Source organism: Microplitis mediator, chromosome 6 (genome assembly GCF_029852145.1).
Source record: "Microplitis mediator isolate UGA2020A chromosome 6, iyMicMedi2.1, whole genome shotgun sequence".
NCBI classification, from domain to species: Eukaryota; Metazoa; Arthropoda; class Insecta; order Hymenoptera; family Braconidae; genus Microplitis; species Microplitis mediator.
The window spans coordinates 19,056,640-19,074,308 of record NC_079974.1 but is presented as its reverse complement, the minus strand read 5'-3'; the positions used below and the strand labels follow the sequence as shown (position 1 = coordinate 19,074,308).

Below are 17,669 nucleotides of genomic sequence, written 5' to 3'. Positions count from 1 at the left end.
TAATTATCCCACAAATTACATTTTTGCATGCTACTGCATCCTTTTATTATATTTAATCCTTCGCATGTTTACTAATTTTATTTCACTAATTACTCAAATTTTAATAATTAATCAATTAATTAATAAAAAAAAGTTCTCATAATTTTTATACCATAATTTTTTTTTTCAAAATTAATTTATTCATTTTTAATTATTAAATTAAGGGCATTCTCAGGCAATGCCCCCACTTTTTAAAAATTTTCAATGATTTTCAACTGTCATAAGCGTATCAAATTTTTATCAATTAATTTAAAAAAAATTAGAACATTAATTGAAAAAAGGACAACGTAGTCGTAATTTCGCCGATATATAGATTGAAAAAAAAATTATTTACACTTGATATCAATGAGAAGTTGAACAAAATTCGTTAAATAAATTTCAGTAAAATCGTCATGTCAATTTTATAATTCGAATTTTAAAATTTTGTTGGCTAAAATTTATTCAACAAATTTCGTTTAACTCCCAATTGATGTGAATTGTAAGTAATTTTTTTAAAATTCGTTGTCCTTTTTTCAATTGAGGTTTTAATTTTTTTTTAATTAATTAATAAAATTTTAATACCGTTATGACAGTTGAGAGTCATCGCATATTTTTAAAAAGTGCGGGGCACTGTCTGAGAATGCCCTTAAAATAATGAAAGAACTTATTTATTAATTAAATAAAACGCTTATTGTACATAAAAAAAGGATGCTGGAATTAAAAGTGCATCCTTGATATTTGTGGGTGTAAAGACAAGTAATAAAAATATTTAAATTCATAAATTATTTATTGACAGTTCAATGCTGACGCGAACGCAGCCAATATCCCAAGCGGACGATGACGAACCGGAACTGTCAGAAGTGGACCAGCCAACAATAATTCAACTACTAGCTTCCATATGGTTTGGAATTCTCGCTCACTCCACATTCATGTGCTACTTCATAATATTTTTGCATCAAATAAAAAACGCATCAGTTCTGTCAACTCCTTTGCCGCTGATGGTATTTTTCTGGGGCTCACTGACGATTCCGCGTCCGTCTAAAACATTTTGGGTGACAGTAATCGCTTATACAGAAGCTATCGTCATTATAAAATGTATCTTCCAGTGGGACTTGATCGTCTGGAACCAGGATGTGCCGTCGCGAAATCCCTTGGCAACGACAGCAATAATCGGAGTCGAACGCAAACCAAATTACGCGCTCTGGGATTTGCTGCTTCTTCTGATGGTATTTTTCCACCGATTCATGCTGAAATCTCTGGGCCAGTGGACAACTCCATACGCAACTAGAAAAATAATTCCTTCGAAATTAGTAATTGGACCAGAACGTTCGTCACCAGTCAGCGGTACCAGTCAAGCTGGATCAGCTCGCCTTCAATGGCAAAATGAAGACCAGTCTCAATCTAACCAAGACTTGTCTGTATCAACATCAAAAGATCCACCAAAAGCTGCCGGTACATCAGACGAGGCCTCGGACTATCATAATACAGACAGCGACGACGAGCGTTTGGTTGAAATGAGAAACGAAGAGACGAATGTATGCGACGCAAAACTCACAACAGCAATAAGTATGACATTTAAAAAATATCTCGAGCCAACGAAAAATTTTTTCGCCAACATTTTGAATCCCGAGGGCAAAGAAAAATCAAACGTCTACGCCTACATGTTTCTATGCGACTTTTTCAATTTTCTATTAATAATATTTAGATTTTCTTCATTCGGTACTCAGCAGGGTGACGGTGGTGTCGCTGCTTACCTTCAAGAAAATCGCGTGCCAATGCCATTTCTCGTGATGATGCTGATACAGTTCGCTTTGATTGTCATCGACCGCGCGCTTTATCTGCGAAAATCAATTCTGGGAAAATTAATTTTCCAGTACTGTCTAGTTGTTGGTATCCATATCTGGATGTTTTTCTTCTTACCCGGAATATCAGGCCGCGCATTCAATGATAATTTACCCCCACAAATTTGGTACATGATCAAATGTTTCTATTTATTACTCGCGGCCTATCAACTGCGACTCGGGTATCCGACTCGCATACTCGGTAATTTCCTGTGCAAAAAATACAGTATAATAAATTACTGTCTATTCAAAGGGTTTATGTTCGTGCCATTTTTGTTTGAATTGCGCGCCGTGATGGACTGGATCTGGACCGACACATCAATGACCGTGATGGACTGGTTCAAAATGGAAGACATATTCGCCAGTATATACCAGATAAAATGCATGCGCGGACTGGAAACAGATTTTCCCCAAGCACGTGGTGAGAAGAAAAAACAACTGAGCAAATATTTAGTCGGCGGCGGGTTACTTTTGCTGATTATCGGACTTATTTGGTTCCCATTGCTGCTGTTTGCTCTCAGCGGCACCGTCGGTATGTCAAATATACCCTCAGAAGTGTCTCTGAGAATTCAAATCGGTTCACACGAGCCGATTTACACAGCGTCAGCCCAAGACGCGTCGATATTTTCCTACACCGACGAAGAATTTAAATCTCTAAGAGGAATTTATACTTCCGACAGACCTGCGCTTACTTTCCTCTACAATTATGGACCCAGTGACGTAGCGACTGTCAAATTGAGTAAATCAACTCAGAGAATATGGGGCATTACCCCACTGGAGAAGGAGCAATTGAGAAATGAATTGAAGTCAAATATAACCATGAGTATCCACATCGAATGGACGGTATCAAGAAAGACAGACGTCAAAGATTTTTCTGGTATTTCAACGACACCGAATATTATTCCGCTGCCGGCATACGTCGACGGCGAATTTAATCCATTGAGAACAAATCTGTCGATATTACTATCGTCTGATAACGATAATCCCAACGTAACTCTATCATTGCCGAGCGTATTTCCAAAATTTTTGAAAGTTACCAGCCGGAATACGAGTGTAGTTGAACAACTGCTGCATATTCCATCGCAAAATTATTTGCAAGATGATGAAGTTGAATACGGGGTCAATAATATGTACCGGAATGTCACATTGCAGTTAGTATCTGAGGTTGGCCAGCAATGGTGGATGGTCCAGGAACAGTGCAACGATGATTTGTACAATAAGATACTGAAAAATGTCCCACTCAATGACTGCAGCAACAATGTTGTCATGTTTTTGTTCAATGAAAAAGCATTTCCGGAAGGGCTGAGTTTCTTCAGCGGCATGGGCATTCTTGGTCTATACACCACTGCTGTAATTGTCGTCAGCCAAATAATGAGACGAGTTGTCAGTGACATGGCGCCAAAAATTATGTTCGATGACATGCCGTATGTTGATAGAATATTGAAGTTATGTTTGGACATTTATTTGGTACGCGAGAGCAAAGAGTTGAGTTTAGAGGAAGACTTGTTTGCTAAACTTATATTTTTGTATCGGTCTCCTGAGACACTGATCAGGTGGACGAGGCCACCTGAGGAAAACGGCGACGATGACGTCGACAACGGAAACGGGTTCAATGAACCGGATGATGATGATGATGTTAGAGTGAGGAGGAGAAATAATGAAGGACAGAGTGAGGCGTAGGTTAATGAATTTTATTATTTATTTAGAAGGCAGCGATATTTTTTTTTAAAATAAACTATAACTTCTTGAAAGTAAATAATAAAATAGAATAAGTTTTACGAATTTAATTAATAGGTCAGTTTGAGATTCTAAGACTCTGATGCATTTTTTTATACGTGGCCAAAGAAATATGAAATGACAATTGACATTTTTTTTTATGCAGATTCAATTTAATTGATTTTTTATTTTGATTAATAAATGAATTTTTTTCTCATATTTTATAATTGAAACGTAATTCAAATTAATACGTAGATTCTGTGTAGAAAAAATTCGTTAGAAAAAAATTCGACATGTGGAATTTCTAAATTTGATACAGATTAGAACTTTTGTAATTTTGGTGGTAAAAGAAAAGTTTATTTAGAATTTTATAAGCGAATTTTGAGTAAAAAAAAATGAACGTTTTGAAAAATTTCCCATTAGAAACCAATAGTCCGATAAAAATTTAAAACGTCCATAAAAATTTCCAAGTTAGAGGTTTTGAATTTTTTCGTAACGAGGGTAAAATTTAGTAAAAATACTTTTTCAAAATTATGTTTTAAAAACGTTTTTTTTTTTTTTTTTACTTAAAATTCGCTCAGGAAATCTTAAATAACTTTTTTTTTACTATCAAAATTACAAAAGTTCTAATCTGTCTCAAGTTTAAAAGTTTCACAGATTGAATTTTTTTTAAATATTTTTGGGAACGAATTTTTTTTTACACAGGTAATTAATTCATAAAATGAATTATTATAAATTTATTGATTACTGGTATTTTAATTGTTAATTATTCATCAATATAAAGTGGTATTGCATACTAACTGCCAAAATAATTTCTTTTATAAAGTATATTTATATTTATTACCGTATGTGTGAACTTATTTTATTAATTATTGTCAATTATATATAAATAAACTCATTATATATCATTAGTAGTTTATATTTTTCAATATAGATGTATGGTTATTTCATAGCATATATATATGTATGTATGTATGTATGTATGTATACATATTATATTATGAATGCTGGCGTTTTTACATTTGCTAACGTAAATCAATTAAATATATCAAGTGTTAAATAAATAAAAATTTTTAAATTTAATAACTTTTAAATTTATTTTCATCTTACATATAAATTTTTATATAAAATAATATATTATTATTAAAAAAAAAGTTCATTATCACATTATTTTTTAAAATTAATTATTTAATGAGAGTAAAATTACACGTGCGTATTAAGAAAATTTGAATGCTTATAAAATAAATAAAAATAAATATTTTCACGTACCTGAGAATCGAAAAATTTTTTCCGCAACGAGAATGAAAAAAATTGATGACCCAGCATCGATATGCGAAAAATTTCTGAAATCTTCAGTAGAATTTTACTTTCCAATTTTTTTTTCGTTGCGTGAAAAATCTTCCAATTTTCCGGTACATTATTTTTCAAGCTCTTTTATTTTAAATCTAAGCGCTTTATTTTCTCTACGAATATCATCAACAGTATCAGCTTTTTTTTTCAACTCATCAATGCGAGCATTTAAGACCTCAATGGTTTCAAGCAAACGATTGTTTTCTTGAACTAAATAATGCAGCCGTGAATTATCACTGACCGGTTTTGCGTCACATATATCATCAGACAAAAGTATTAATTGTTTTATAAGAGTAGACTGTGAGTTAATATACAAATCTTCCATCATTTTCATTATTTTCGAACTTTGAATCTGCATTGCCGTCATAACTTTAGCGCTTTCTATTTTAGTATACTGACTAACAATATCTTTGATAGCTGGCAGCATTGCCAGGGCCTCATAATCATCAGAAAGTTCCTTATTTTTAATCGAATCTGTTGTTATACGTCGCCACTCTTTTCCTCCGTCAGTACTCAGATCTTCAGACAAATCTGGTTTGCTATTTTCTTTGTAGGAACCGTCAGATAATCTGCTGTCCTTGGATCCAGTTGCTTTCGTACGAGTTTTTGATACTGAATTAACCTTTAGTGTATCCATCGAACGCTCGATGTTTTCCACCGGCTTCAATTTATCATCTTTTGTTTTTTTATCAGTAGTTTTAGTCGTCTTTATAAATGACGAGTTTTTAAAATCTTTTTCTTTATCTTTAAGTTGTTTTTTTATACTCGGAGATATTTTTTCTCTCAAATCATCTTTGCGTTTTAAATGTGAATCAGAAACAGGCAGAATTGGCGATAAGGTTTCGATGGATCTTCTGCTTGATGCTTTCACAGTCACTGATGGAGAAACTGTTGACTGTCTTTGCTGCCGAAGAATCGCTTCGAGATCTTCTCTTTCTGAACAAACGGTAATAGTTGGTGATTGCAAAATACGTGTTGTTATATTGTTATATTTCTCTGCATGATGAACCATAGCTCCGGAATTGTGTGCTGCTGCGGGCACTAAATTCATTTCTTCTAAAAATGAATCGTCTTGCATTTTTATTCTGTAATAAATTTGAATTTGTTATTTATTATTTAATTTACTTGGCCGCAGAATTTAGACTCTGACGGATTAAATTGATAAATAAATATAAATTTAAAATGGTACTGATGTTAGCCGACGTTTAATAATTTTTATCAAAACTCTAAATTATTTTCAAAAATTGCACCTAGAGTTTTTAAAATTTTCTACTTGTGCACATTTTCAATTTTCTTTTTTTTTATTGATTTGTTTTAAAAAAAAAACCGAAAATTTTTATGAATGAATGTAGCAGACATTAAACAAATTTTAAATTATTAATAAATAGAGTAAGTAATTAATAAAATTAAATTTAAAAAAAATGCACATTAGAAAAATTCAAAAATTAATAAGTGCATTTTTTATAGATATTTTTATTTTTTTTATTTACTCTATTTATTTATAATTTTAAATTTGTCTGATGTCTGCATTCATGAGTGTAAATGTAGCAGACATCAGACAAATTTAAAATTATAAATAAATAGAGTAAATAATTTTTAAAAAAATGTATGTACGGAATTTTGAATTTTCTACACATGTATATTTTTATTTTTATTTTATAAACATTTTTATTTATTATTTCAAAAGTTTAAAAATTGTCAGATGTCCGCTTACTTTACTATCATACTGCATTCACACTCATAAATTTTTGTTTACAAACTTTGGGATCATAAATTCAATATCGTTTATAATTATGATTGTAAATAAATTAATTAACAGAAAAATTAATTATTTATTTATTAACAATAAACAGGTGGTTTATTTTTTCGTCTTGTAAATAAAAAAAACGATGTCAATAAAATATATAGAATTACTAATTATTAAAATTAATTTTATAATTTCAAATGAAAATAAAATTTATGAGTAAAAATTTAATATATTTTGACATTTGTTAAAAAAACTTACCGTTTTTGTTGGTTATAAAAAAAAAAAAGTAATCAAATCAAATTATTTTAATATTTGGTGGTAAATTTTAATCATCGGTTGATTTGTTGATTAAAAATTATTTAGATTGATTAAGATCGATTAGATAATATGTAAAAACAAAAATATGTAATAAAAATTAAAAATACAAAATTGCGGTTTATTTTTAACGAACAGCTTACAGAAAAATGTTCATAGGGTGCGCGCTGTCAAAATTTAAATTTTTACGCGGGAAAATTTTAACTAGACAAATTACGTATTAAGGGGCATTCTCAGACAGTCCCCCCTCAATTTTTTTATAACATTAAATGGTCTTGAACTGTCATAAGAGTATTAAAGTTTTATTAATTAATTTAGAAAAAATTAAAGTATTAATTAAAAAAAAGACAACGCAGTTACAATCGTCGCGGAGATATAGATTTTTAAAAAAAGACTGACAGTTGTTATCAATTAGGAGTTAAACAAAATTTGGTAAGTAAATTTTAGCCTAGAAAATTTGATATTCCAAATTAATGAGTGTGATTGTAGCAGACAGACAAATTTAAAATTATAAAAAAATGGAGTAAATAATTAATAAAATTAAATTTTTAAAAAATGCGCATTTAAAAAATTAAAAAATTAATGAGTGCATTTTTTGTAAATATTATTTTTTTAATTACTTACTCGATTTATTTATAATTTTAAATTTGCCTGATGTCTGTTACATTCACACTCATTCCAAATTATAAAATTTACATGAAGATTTTACAATTTCCTTTAACTCCTAATTGACGTCAACTGTAAATAATTTTTTTTTAAATCTATGTCTCGGTAGAATTGTAACTGCATTGCCCTGTTTTCAATTAATGCTTTAACTCTTTTTAATTGATTATCAAAATTTTAATACGCCCTGGTGGAAATTTTTCGGAATTTTCTCTGAAAAACTCAGTACTAAAGACTTTTTCAAAGTTCTAAGACTTTTTCAGAGTTATTCAGAGAAAAGTCCGAAAAATTTCCACCAGGGCGGTCATTAAAATTGAAAATCATTAAATATTTTAAAAAAGTGGAGACACTGCCTGAGAACGGCCTTAAAATAAATGATATTGAAATAAGCCGACGTCTAGTAATTTTCGGAGTTTTTTTTTAAACAATAAATTATAAAAAAAAAAATATTTGAACAAATTGCACCAATAGTTTTTAAAATTTTCTACATGTGCATATTTTTTTTTTTAAATTAAACTGTTGAAAAAAAAATTTGGAAATTGTTAATTGTCTGCTATCTTCAGGGTCATTAAAATAAACTATTTAAAATTTTGATGTCAGAGAGTGGGTAGTTCACTTTACAACGAAATTAAGATAAGTTAATATTTTATATACTAAATTTATGAGTATTAAAGATCAAAGATTTGAGATCTCATATCAGAGTACTCAATTGTTTATCGATTGCGCGAAAGGAAGGTCAATGATTAATCTTTGAAAAAGTAATCACATAATTATCAGTCATAGAGAGCAATAAATATTGTTTGCTTATCGTTAATCATTCCTTTCAAAGTTAATATCTTAGTTTAAAATAATGTGATTAATAATTTAACTAGTGGTGCGCGATATCTTAATTATCATGACTTGCAAAACATTTAATTCTTTAACTTTTATTTTACTCATCACTGTGAATATTTTCGATAATATTCAAGGGCTTTTGAAAATTTATCCAGTAAACAATAACTTTAAAGAGAGAGACAAATTACTTTTAACGCCTTACATCAAGAATGGAAAATTCAACGAGGCCAAAAAATTAGCAGCAGTTAATCATGAAGAAATGTTGGGCATTGAAAGTTTTTCTGGATATTTGACAGTTAATGAGCAACATAATTCAAATTTATTCTTCTGGTTTTTTCCTAGTCAAGTAAATAAAAAAAGTGTTGCATAAAAATCGTAATAAATATTTTTAAAATTACAAATAAATTTTTTTAAAAATTAGATCGAGTCACAAAGTGCGCCTGTGATATTGTGGCTTCCAGGAGATCCCGGGACAAGCGCACTTTCAGGACTTTTCTTAGAAATTGGAGCGTTTAGAGTGGGAAGAAATAAAGTCCTTGAGATGCGTGAATACAACTGGAACAAAAATCATAATGTTCTATACATTGACAGCCCAGTTGGCACAGGATACAGTTTCACTGATGACGAAGAAGGTTTTTCAAAAAATGAAACTCAAATATACGAGGATCTGTATGCAGGATTAGTACAATTTTTTAAATTATTCTCCGAACTCCAGGGTAATGATTTTTACGTAACCGGTGAATCTTACGCCGGTAAATATGTACCAGGATTTTCATACGAAATTCACAAAAAAAATCCAACAGCAGAAATTAAAATAAATCTTAAAGGTTTAATTATCGGCAGTGGTTACATTGATCCAGTGAATCAATTCAATCATAGTAATTACTTTTATCAAACAGGTTTAGTAGATTTTCATGGTAGGGATGAATTCCGTGAGTACGAAAAAAAAGCACTTGGATTTTTCAGTGAAAATAAATATGAGGATGTGCTCGAAATATACAACATACTTTTTAGTCGTGATTCGAATCCCCCTTGTCTGTTTAAAAACTTAACTGGTTTAAATCTTCCCCTAAATCTTGTACGGAATGAAGACATAAATGACGAACTGGATTCAATGACCGAGTGGCTTCAACGCCCTGATACCAAACGTGCTCTTCATGTTGGTAATAATTCTTTTAATGAATTCAGTAGCAAAGTTAAAAATAATTTGAAGCATGAGTTCATGAAATCGCAAGCTAATAAACTTGCTGCTGTACTTTCGCAGTACAAAGTTCTTCTATACAATGGACAGCTTGATACTTTTACTCCATATTCACTTATACCTGGTGTTATAATAAATTTACAATGGTCTGGAGTTGATGATTACAAAAAAGCTAAACGTAATTTATGGAGAGTTGATGATGAGCTTGCTGGGTACATTAAAGTTGCTCATAATTTAACTGAAGTACTTGTACGTAAAGCAGGACACATGGTACCTGCGGACGAACCTAAATGGGTATTGAATTTAATTACACAATTTACTCATCATAAAACTATTACGTATAATTAATTATCTTAATTTAACAATTATTAATTTCCTATGTCTATATATTTGGTAATAAATAAAACAAAAAGTTAGAATATTCAAAGGTGCCAGCTTGAAGTTTTTTTGAGCGATTTTCAAAAGGGTTCTTCTACAGTATCTACAGTAGACATTAAGTTTTTAAACTCCCACGAGTTTCTTTATTGACCGAAAAAGTAAAAAAATCTAGAAATTTACGATAAGTTTTAGTTCAAGCTCTAATAATTTTTGAACAGATGAATTTATCAAAAAATTATACGAGACTTTTTTTGTAGAGCGTTTGATTTCCTACAAAATTATGTCCTGAACTTATCTGTACAACGAGCCATTGTCGAGGTATAAAATTCAAAAGATAAAATTTTTTTTTCCCATGTTATTTAAATGGGAAATAGAAAATCGCAATGAGACACCTGTTAATATCAATATTAAGGGCTACAATTTTACCTTCTTGCAAGTATAGAAGCTGTTAGTGCGTTGAAAAAAAAGTTGCCCTAAAACGGCACGGCCTAATATATATAGAATAATCAATTGAAATATTTATTCTCTCAGTTTAAATCATAATCTAAAGCAGAAAATAGAGTTCATCATATATTTATTATCTGAAAAGGTCAAGGGTTATTGTGAAAAAAATTATTATAAATAATTACGAACTAAGTTTTCTTGGTTCAATAATATATTACTTATATAACTAATGATTTTTCATATATTACTTATATTATTATGCGTTAGATTTATCTGTTTATCAGTGAAGAAGTTAAAATATTCTGTGTAATTTTATTAAGTTTTAGTAATATTATTTAAAAACTATGACTTTTAATAAAATAATTACGATATCTGGTGTTATTTTGATTATCACAATAATTTTTCCTTGTGGTATTAGATTTTTTGTTTATACTTCCAATGACAGTGGAGATATAGAGCCATTATTTTTGACACCTTATATCGACGATGGAAGATTTGATGAAGCCAAAAAGCTGGCAGCAGTTAATTATGAAAAAATGCCAGATATTGAAAGTTATGCTGGATATTTAACAGTTAATAAAAAATATAACTCAAACTTGTTCTTCTGGTTATTTTCAGCTGAGGTAATATCATAAATTAATTAGTTAATTTCAGGGCATTCTCAGGCAATACCCCCACAATTTTTTTAAATATTCAATAACCTTGAACTGTCATGACCCTGATTAAATCCGATTGGGAAATTATAATCGTCATGAATCGTCTTTAATCGTAAAATAATATTGCAATTTCTGGTTCCGCATGAGGATTAAAAACAATTTTGGCGATTTGAAATTTTAGTCGTCTTTTGACGATTAAAGACGATTAATGATGACTATATTTTTAATCGTTTTTGATCGTCACAAATCGTTTTGTTTAATCAGGGGGGAACTGTATTAAACGGGAATATCGGGAATTATCAGGGAATTTAATGCAACCGGGAAATATCATGGAAATATCAGGGAATTTCGAAAAGTATCCGGGAATTAAATTGTAACAGTTAATAATTAAAAAAATTTTCAATTATACACTAGTTATAAAAATTAAGGAATATTAAAAATATTTCAAATTTTAAAATGATTTTCAACAGGTTGTAACTCGAAGGAAAAATGTCATACGACAAAAACAAAAAGGGCAAATTGTACTTCAAGTGTCTAGTTTTCTGATCTGGTCTTTAAATTTTTTTATTATGTGCGGTTCCGGAGTAATTCTAAGAAAATTATCAAAAAAGAAATTTACCAAATTTTTGCTCGTCTTAAAAACAGTCTTCGAGCTTCAATAAATTTTTTTCGATAATTATGATTTATTTTTTATTGCTCCGGAACCGTGCATAATAAAAAAATTTAAAGACCCAGATCAGAAAACTAGACACTTGAAGCTACAGTTTGACTTTTTGTTTTTATTGTACGACTATTTTCCTTCAAGTTGAAAATTACTAAAAAATTTGAAATTTTTTTAATATCCCTTAATTTTTGTAACCAGTGTATTTTGAATTTATTTAAATCATAAAATTTCTTATTAAATATTTTAACTTATACATTTTTAACATCGAATAATCAAAAGGAGACAATGTCAATTTATTTTATTGCCCTTTTTTTCTGGTTTCTCGCATGATTTAATTATAAAAAATGAAAATATAATAAAAACTTTGAATATCTAAATGATACGAATGAAATTTCTAAATCAGGAAAAATTTTAAAAAATTTACTGGAAAACCGGAAAATATCAGAGAATTTTGAAATCATTTCTTTGTGGCCACCCTGTTAAAATTTTATCAATTATTTTAAAAAAAGTGAAAGAATGAATTGAACAAAGGACGTAGTTATAATTTCTCCGAGATACAGTTTTATAAAAACAATTACTTACAAATTGTTATCAATTATAGGAGAAAAACGAAATTTCGTTTGACTTCTTTTTGACAACAACTGTAGATAAGTAATTTTTTTGCAAATCTACATCTAAGCGAAATTGTAACTACGGTGTCTTTTTTTTCAATTAATCCTTTAATTTTTTTAAAATTAATTATTAAAATTTCAATACGGCCATGTCAGTTACAAGTCATTTAATATTTTTAAAAAGTGAGGATCACTCTGTCTGAGGATGTCCCTAAATAATTGCTATGATAAAAAAATAAAAAGTACATTTTTTTTAGATTAATCCACGCGATGCGCCTACAATACTATGGCTTCAAGGAGGTCCCGGAATAAGTTCTCTCGCTGGTGCCTTCTTTGAAAATGGACCCTTTATATTTGGTAAAAATAAAACTCTCAAGATCAATCCGTACAGATGGAGTATTTCACATAATGTTATATACATTGACAGCCCAGTTGGCACAGGATACAGTTTCACTGATAACGAAGAAGGTTTTTCAAAAAACGAAACTCAAGTATATGAGGATCTGTATGCAGGATTAGTACAATTTTTTAAATTATTCTCCGAGCTTCAGAGTAATGATTTATACATAGCTGGTGAATCTTATTCCGGTAAATCCATACCAGGATTTTCATACACGATTCACAAAAAAAATCCAACAGCAGAAATTAAAATAAATCTAAAAGGTCTAGCTATTGGGAATGGGTATCTTGATCCAATAAATCAATTCAATTATGGTGACTATTTATATCAAATAGGGGTCGTAGACTTTAATGGCAGAGAAAAATTCGACGAGTACGAAAAAAAAGCAGTAGCTTTTATGAACAAAAATGAACATAACAATTCTGTCGATATATTTGACGAGCTTTTTATAAAGTCGCCATCTTTGCTAATGAATTTAACCGGATCAAGCTTTATTTTTAATTACTTAATCGAAAAAGGTCCTGACTTAAAGGATATACTGACCGAGTGGATGCGAAAAACTGATCTCCATCGTGCCATACATGTTGGCAGTGTCCCGTTTGAATATGCGAATAAAACAGTAGGAAATTATTTGAGGCACGAGTTTACAGAATCACATGCTCATACAGTTGCCGCTTTACTTCCGCACTATAAAGTTCTTCTTTACAATGGGCAAGTTGATATCATTGTTCCTTATCCATTTCTGGTAAATTTCATACAAAAATTACAGTGGCCTGGAGCCGATGATTATAAAAAAGCCCAACGTAATATTTGGAGAGTTAATGGTCAAGTTGCTGGTTACGTTAAAATTGTACACAATCTAATTGAAGTACTTGTTAGGAATGCGGGGCACCTGGTACCCACTGATCAACCTGAATGGGCATTGGATTTAATCACACAATTCACGCATCACCAAACTGTTCACTAGAATCTATATTTATTTAGACGATTCAAGTGCAGCTTGAATTTTTTGATAAAAATATTATAACTTTTGAACCGTTTGAGATAAAAAATCGGCCCTAGAATATTCTTGTATGGCATTAAATTTCTTTAAAAAAAGTCCTGGGAGTCGAATTTGTAAACTTGATATTTCGTCTACTAACAGGCCATCAAAGTCTAGAGTAAACAGAACCATACAAATTTAAGGCTTTATTATTAACAATATCAATACTACGAGAAAATTTGTTCTACATGTAGTGCAATGAAATCACCAACAATATCCACGTTGTTACAAATAATATTTTGTTATCAATTACAATAAAAGAAAAGTATTTGGAAAATCGAAATAAAGTCGTCGATGTCATGTCTTCTATAATAATAAAAATTAAAAAAATTTAATTTGGTATTAGTGAAAAAAAATATTAGACGACTAATAATAAAAAAAATCTGACCGTGTGTGTAATTTTTTTTTCAAGAATCCCATGATTATACAATCATCGAAATCAATAAATTTGCAAGTTGATGATGAGATTTGTCTCATTAAATTTTAATGATAATAAAAATAGGAGCAGGAGAACAAAAAATATACAGACAGTATTTCATTTTGAAGTATCAAAAAAAAATTTATTCAAAGAAATCATTAATTTAAAGTAAATTATTAACGAATAAAAAATTACAATTCCAAATTTGTTAATTTATTATAAGAAAAAATAAAAATTAATAATGAATTCTTTTTTCATAGATTTTCATTAAATTATAATCATTCGAAAACTAGTGACACCTGGCCTTTAGTAGACCAAGAGCCAGCAGAAGATTTGTCTTCTGACCAAAAGAACGTGGAACCAATTACCAGTTGTTGTAGTATCCCAAACCGTGCCCTAAGCCGTGGTAACCAAGACGAAGAGGAGAAGTGTACAAAGGTGAATGGTAGCCGTTGTAGCCGTGAACGGGAGCTACAGGTGCAACGGGTGCTACAGGAGCTGTATAAGCTGAGTGACTTAATAATGGTGACACTGCTCCGTGACTCAACGCTGGGTAGTAAGGAGAATGTACGTAACCATGTCCAAGTCCTACAACAATACAAATTCATTAATTGGTCACTTTTTTTTTTTTTAATGTGTGGTTCAGTAAAAAAATCTAATTGATCTTGATAATTAATTAGTTACTCATATAATAGTAAATAATAAGTTCGAAATTTTGAGTATATTATAGAATGAACAATTTATTTAAAAATGAAAAAGTAAAATAATTTACAATTAAAACGTAAATAATTGTAGAAAAAATATTAAGATTTTATGTCTCTGCAGGAAAAATTAATATTTGGATTTTAGAAATCGTAACTTAAACATTAAAAATTTATAACACACGCAGATAAATTTTTAGTAAAAATTACCCAAAAAGTTTGGTACTGTGAGGACATGTAGTGAACATCTATATTTTTCCCATGCACATTGTAACATATACTACTCGATAGCATGTAAATGAAGTACAATTTCTACTAACAACATATTTTAAAAATTTAATTACTGGCTAGACGTCCCTACAGCACCAAACCCTATGGGTAATTTTTACTCAAAAATTTATCTGTGTGCACTTATTATAAAATTTATTGTTTGGAATTTTGGAATTCCTTATATTTGCACCCAGGTTCCGGATAATAATTTAAAACATAAATTTTTTTCTGTATATAATTATTTTAAATTTTATATTTTTAAAAATTATAATTTTAATAGCGAAAATTTTAATAAATTCATTTAGGATTTGAAGATAAAAAAATTTTTAATTACCGTTGTATCCATAAGAATGACCACCAACATAATGTCCAGAGTATCCCGGATATCCTAGACCAATAACTCCACGTTTTTCTTGTTTTTTCGGCTCTACAGCATCCTCACCAAAAATAGGCGAAGCCAGAGCGAAGAGCATGATGATTGCCTGTTACCAATCAAATAATTAACTTCAAATTTTTTATACAATTTTATTAATTAGAAATTTACTTACCAGGATATTCATGGTATGAGAGATAAAGATTGATTTTATCAAACGATGCTTACACAAATGATAGCTGGGTTTAAACTGATGCAGAAATAGTCCAGACACACCCCTTTTATACTAAAGTTGTCTAGACTTTTCATGCGGGGGATAGATTATGTGACGAAATCGAGTTTGTAGTGAATCGTGAGAGAAACAAAATGCACATACATACCGCGCAATTGTCAATAACACTAGAGATTATTGCACTGTTACTAATAGTATAAAATGTAATAATGTAATATTTATATTTACTCTCATTTTATGAGCCTTTCTAAATTAATATTTTTTAAAAACTCATTCGTCACGAAAAAACCTTTATTTGGGATCGATCAATCGATGATCAATTGTCTTTCAATAGATAATAGAAGGGGATCAATTATATTGGGTAAGATAAACTCTTATTCTTTATTACATGGAAAAAAATGAACTATAAAAATTGAGAAACGACAAGTGATATAATGATAAAGTGATCAGTAAATACTATCATTCTAAATAGTAATTCTTTAATTTGTAATTAAAATTTAAATAATTATAGAATAAATATTTAAATTTAATGTCTATGCAGGAAAAATTAATATTTGAACTTTAAAAGTCGTAACTTAAACTTAAAAAATTTATGAAATTTATTGTTTGGAATTTTAAAATTCCCTATATTGACACCCAGGTTTCGGTTTATAATTTAAAACACTAATTTTCAAATTTATTTTCTATGTTACTGAAGTTAGCCGACGTCTAATAATTTTTTGATTTTTTTTCCAAACGATAAATCCCAAAAAATAAACATTTAAAAAAATTGCACATAGATTTTTTACTTTTCTACATGTGCATATTTTTAATTTTTTTTTGTAATTGATATATTGTACTTATAAAATTTCTTGTTTGCAATTTTAAAATTCCTTGTATCTACACCATAACTCCGGGTCATAATTTAAGAAAAGTCGGAACTTTTTTCTCTGCTACACTCAAGTCGACGAGAGGTACATTTTTATTGCCCTTGCACAAAAAATGGAAACTTTGTCCGCGTTTTTCTCTTGAACAAATAAAAATTTTTAAAAAATGAAAATGCAGATCGCTAGATTATAGAGTAATGCATCGAGCCTCGTTCTCAATTTCGCGTTTATAGATTTTGATTAAGAGCAAAACTTGAGCAAAAAAATTCTACAGACCCTCCTTAGACCACTAATTTTTAAAGTTCATTTTTTTCCGTGACCCGTTATAGTTTTGCTGCGTTTTATTCATAGTAAATTCTCAAATTATAAGTGATATTAAAAATGAAAGGTAAAAAAATAATATAAAAATGATATAAGTTATCTACGGTAAAATTTAATCCGTACTACACTGGAACAATAATTTCCTTGTACGCATCTTGAATTTCACATGTCTCCAAATAAAATTTATACATGTACTTTCACTGTTACAAATATCATTGGACAGTTACGTAAACATCATAAAAAAAATATATATATATATGCTTGATGAAATTTTTTTTTTATCAGGTATAATGTATCCAGTAAATCCTTATAGTTCTATACAATCTTGCGGCATTACTTCCTTTCATTACATGACATATCTTTCATTCTTTGTGATTAAACTGACGAGCTGTTAGATATGTAAGGACCTACAATACCAGTCTAATCATTAATGACCAAACAAAACTATTACTGGTGAGTGTCTTGTCATGTGTGCCAATTACGCTAAAAAGAAGTGTCATTTGATACGAGATCTCTGATCCCGAGGGCGTTATTTTGCATTGAGTAAAATTCAGTGCATAGTAAATGCAATGTAAATAAAAAAAATTAAATGTAAATAAATATGAGAG

The 17,669-nt window shown here is 29.7% G+C and overlaps 5 protein-coding genes across 18 annotated transcripts in view; 3 read left to right on the top strand and 2 right to left on the bottom strand.

Moving 5' to 3' along the window:
• LOC130670293 (piezo-type mechanosensitive ion channel component) overlaps positions 1-4,498 on the top strand; it is a 28,086-nt gene extending 23,588 nt beyond the window's left edge. For 8 of the 13 annotated variants that reach the window (XM_057473636.1, XM_057473633.1, XM_057473630.1 and 5 more), the window contains one exon: positions 815-4,497. In XM_057473636.1, the coding sequence (XP_057329619.1) occupies positions 815-3,539 (2,725 nt within the window). In that variant the 3' untranslated portion in view covers positions 3,540-4,497. Of the gene's footprint in view, positions 1-814 lie in introns of all 13 variants that reach the window. The other 5 variants (XM_057473635.1, XM_057473634.1, XM_057473627.1 and 2 more) reach the window with 1 other exon arrangement.
• Positions 4,499-4,934: 436 nt separating this feature from the next.
• On the bottom strand, positions 4,935-8,221 carry LOC130670297 (uncharacterized). 2 transcript variants are annotated; one of them, XM_057473640.1, is made up of 2 exons: positions 7,612-8,221; positions 4,935-6,010 (listed from the first exon to the last, which is right to left on the bottom strand). In XM_057473640.1, exon 2 carries the CDS (start codon positions 6,001-6,003, stop codon positions 4,993-4,995), a length of 1,011 nt encoding a protein of 336 aa, XP_057329623.1. In that variant the 5' UTR covers positions 6,004-6,010; positions 7,612-8,221; the 3' UTR covers positions 4,935-4,992. The 2 variants fall into 2 exon arrangements, with proteins under 2 accessions (XP_057329623.1, XP_057329622.1); XM_057473639.1 differs by lacking the exon at positions 7,612-8,221 and adding an exon at positions 6,931-7,410.
• Positions 8,222-8,356: 135 nt separating this feature from the next.
• LOC130670295 (venom serine carboxypeptidase-like) lies at positions 8,357-10,711 on the top strand. The gene is made up of 2 exons (XM_057473637.1): positions 8,357-8,830; positions 8,906-10,711. The coding sequence occupies exons 1-2, from the start codon at positions 8,546-8,548 to the stop codon at positions 10,031-10,033; spliced, it is 1,413 nt and encodes a 470-aa protein (XP_057329620.1). The 5' UTR covers positions 8,357-8,545; the 3' UTR covers positions 10,034-10,711.
• A 131-nt stretch (positions 10,712-10,842) lies between these two features.
• LOC130670296 (venom serine carboxypeptidase-like) lies at positions 10,843-14,310 on the top strand. Its single transcript, XM_057473638.1, has 2 exons — positions 10,843-11,130; positions 12,696-14,310. The coding sequence occupies exons 1-2, from the start codon at positions 10,852-10,854 to the stop codon at positions 13,803-13,805; spliced, it is 1,389 nt and encodes a 462-aa protein (XP_057329621.1). The 5' UTR covers positions 10,843-10,851; the 3' UTR covers positions 13,806-14,310.
• Positions 14,311-14,634: 324 nt separating this feature from the next.
• LOC130670299 (cuticle protein 64-like) lies at positions 14,635-15,969 on the bottom strand. The gene is made up of 3 exons (XM_057473641.1): positions 15,818-15,969; positions 15,604-15,751; positions 14,635-14,886 (listed from the first exon to the last, which is right to left on the bottom strand). The coding sequence occupies exons 1-3, from the start codon at positions 15,827-15,829 to the stop codon at positions 14,663-14,665; spliced, it is 384 nt and encodes a 127-aa protein (XP_057329624.1). The 5' UTR covers positions 15,830-15,969; the 3' UTR covers positions 14,635-14,662.
• Between the last annotated feature and the right edge of the window lie 1,700 nt (positions 15,970-17,669).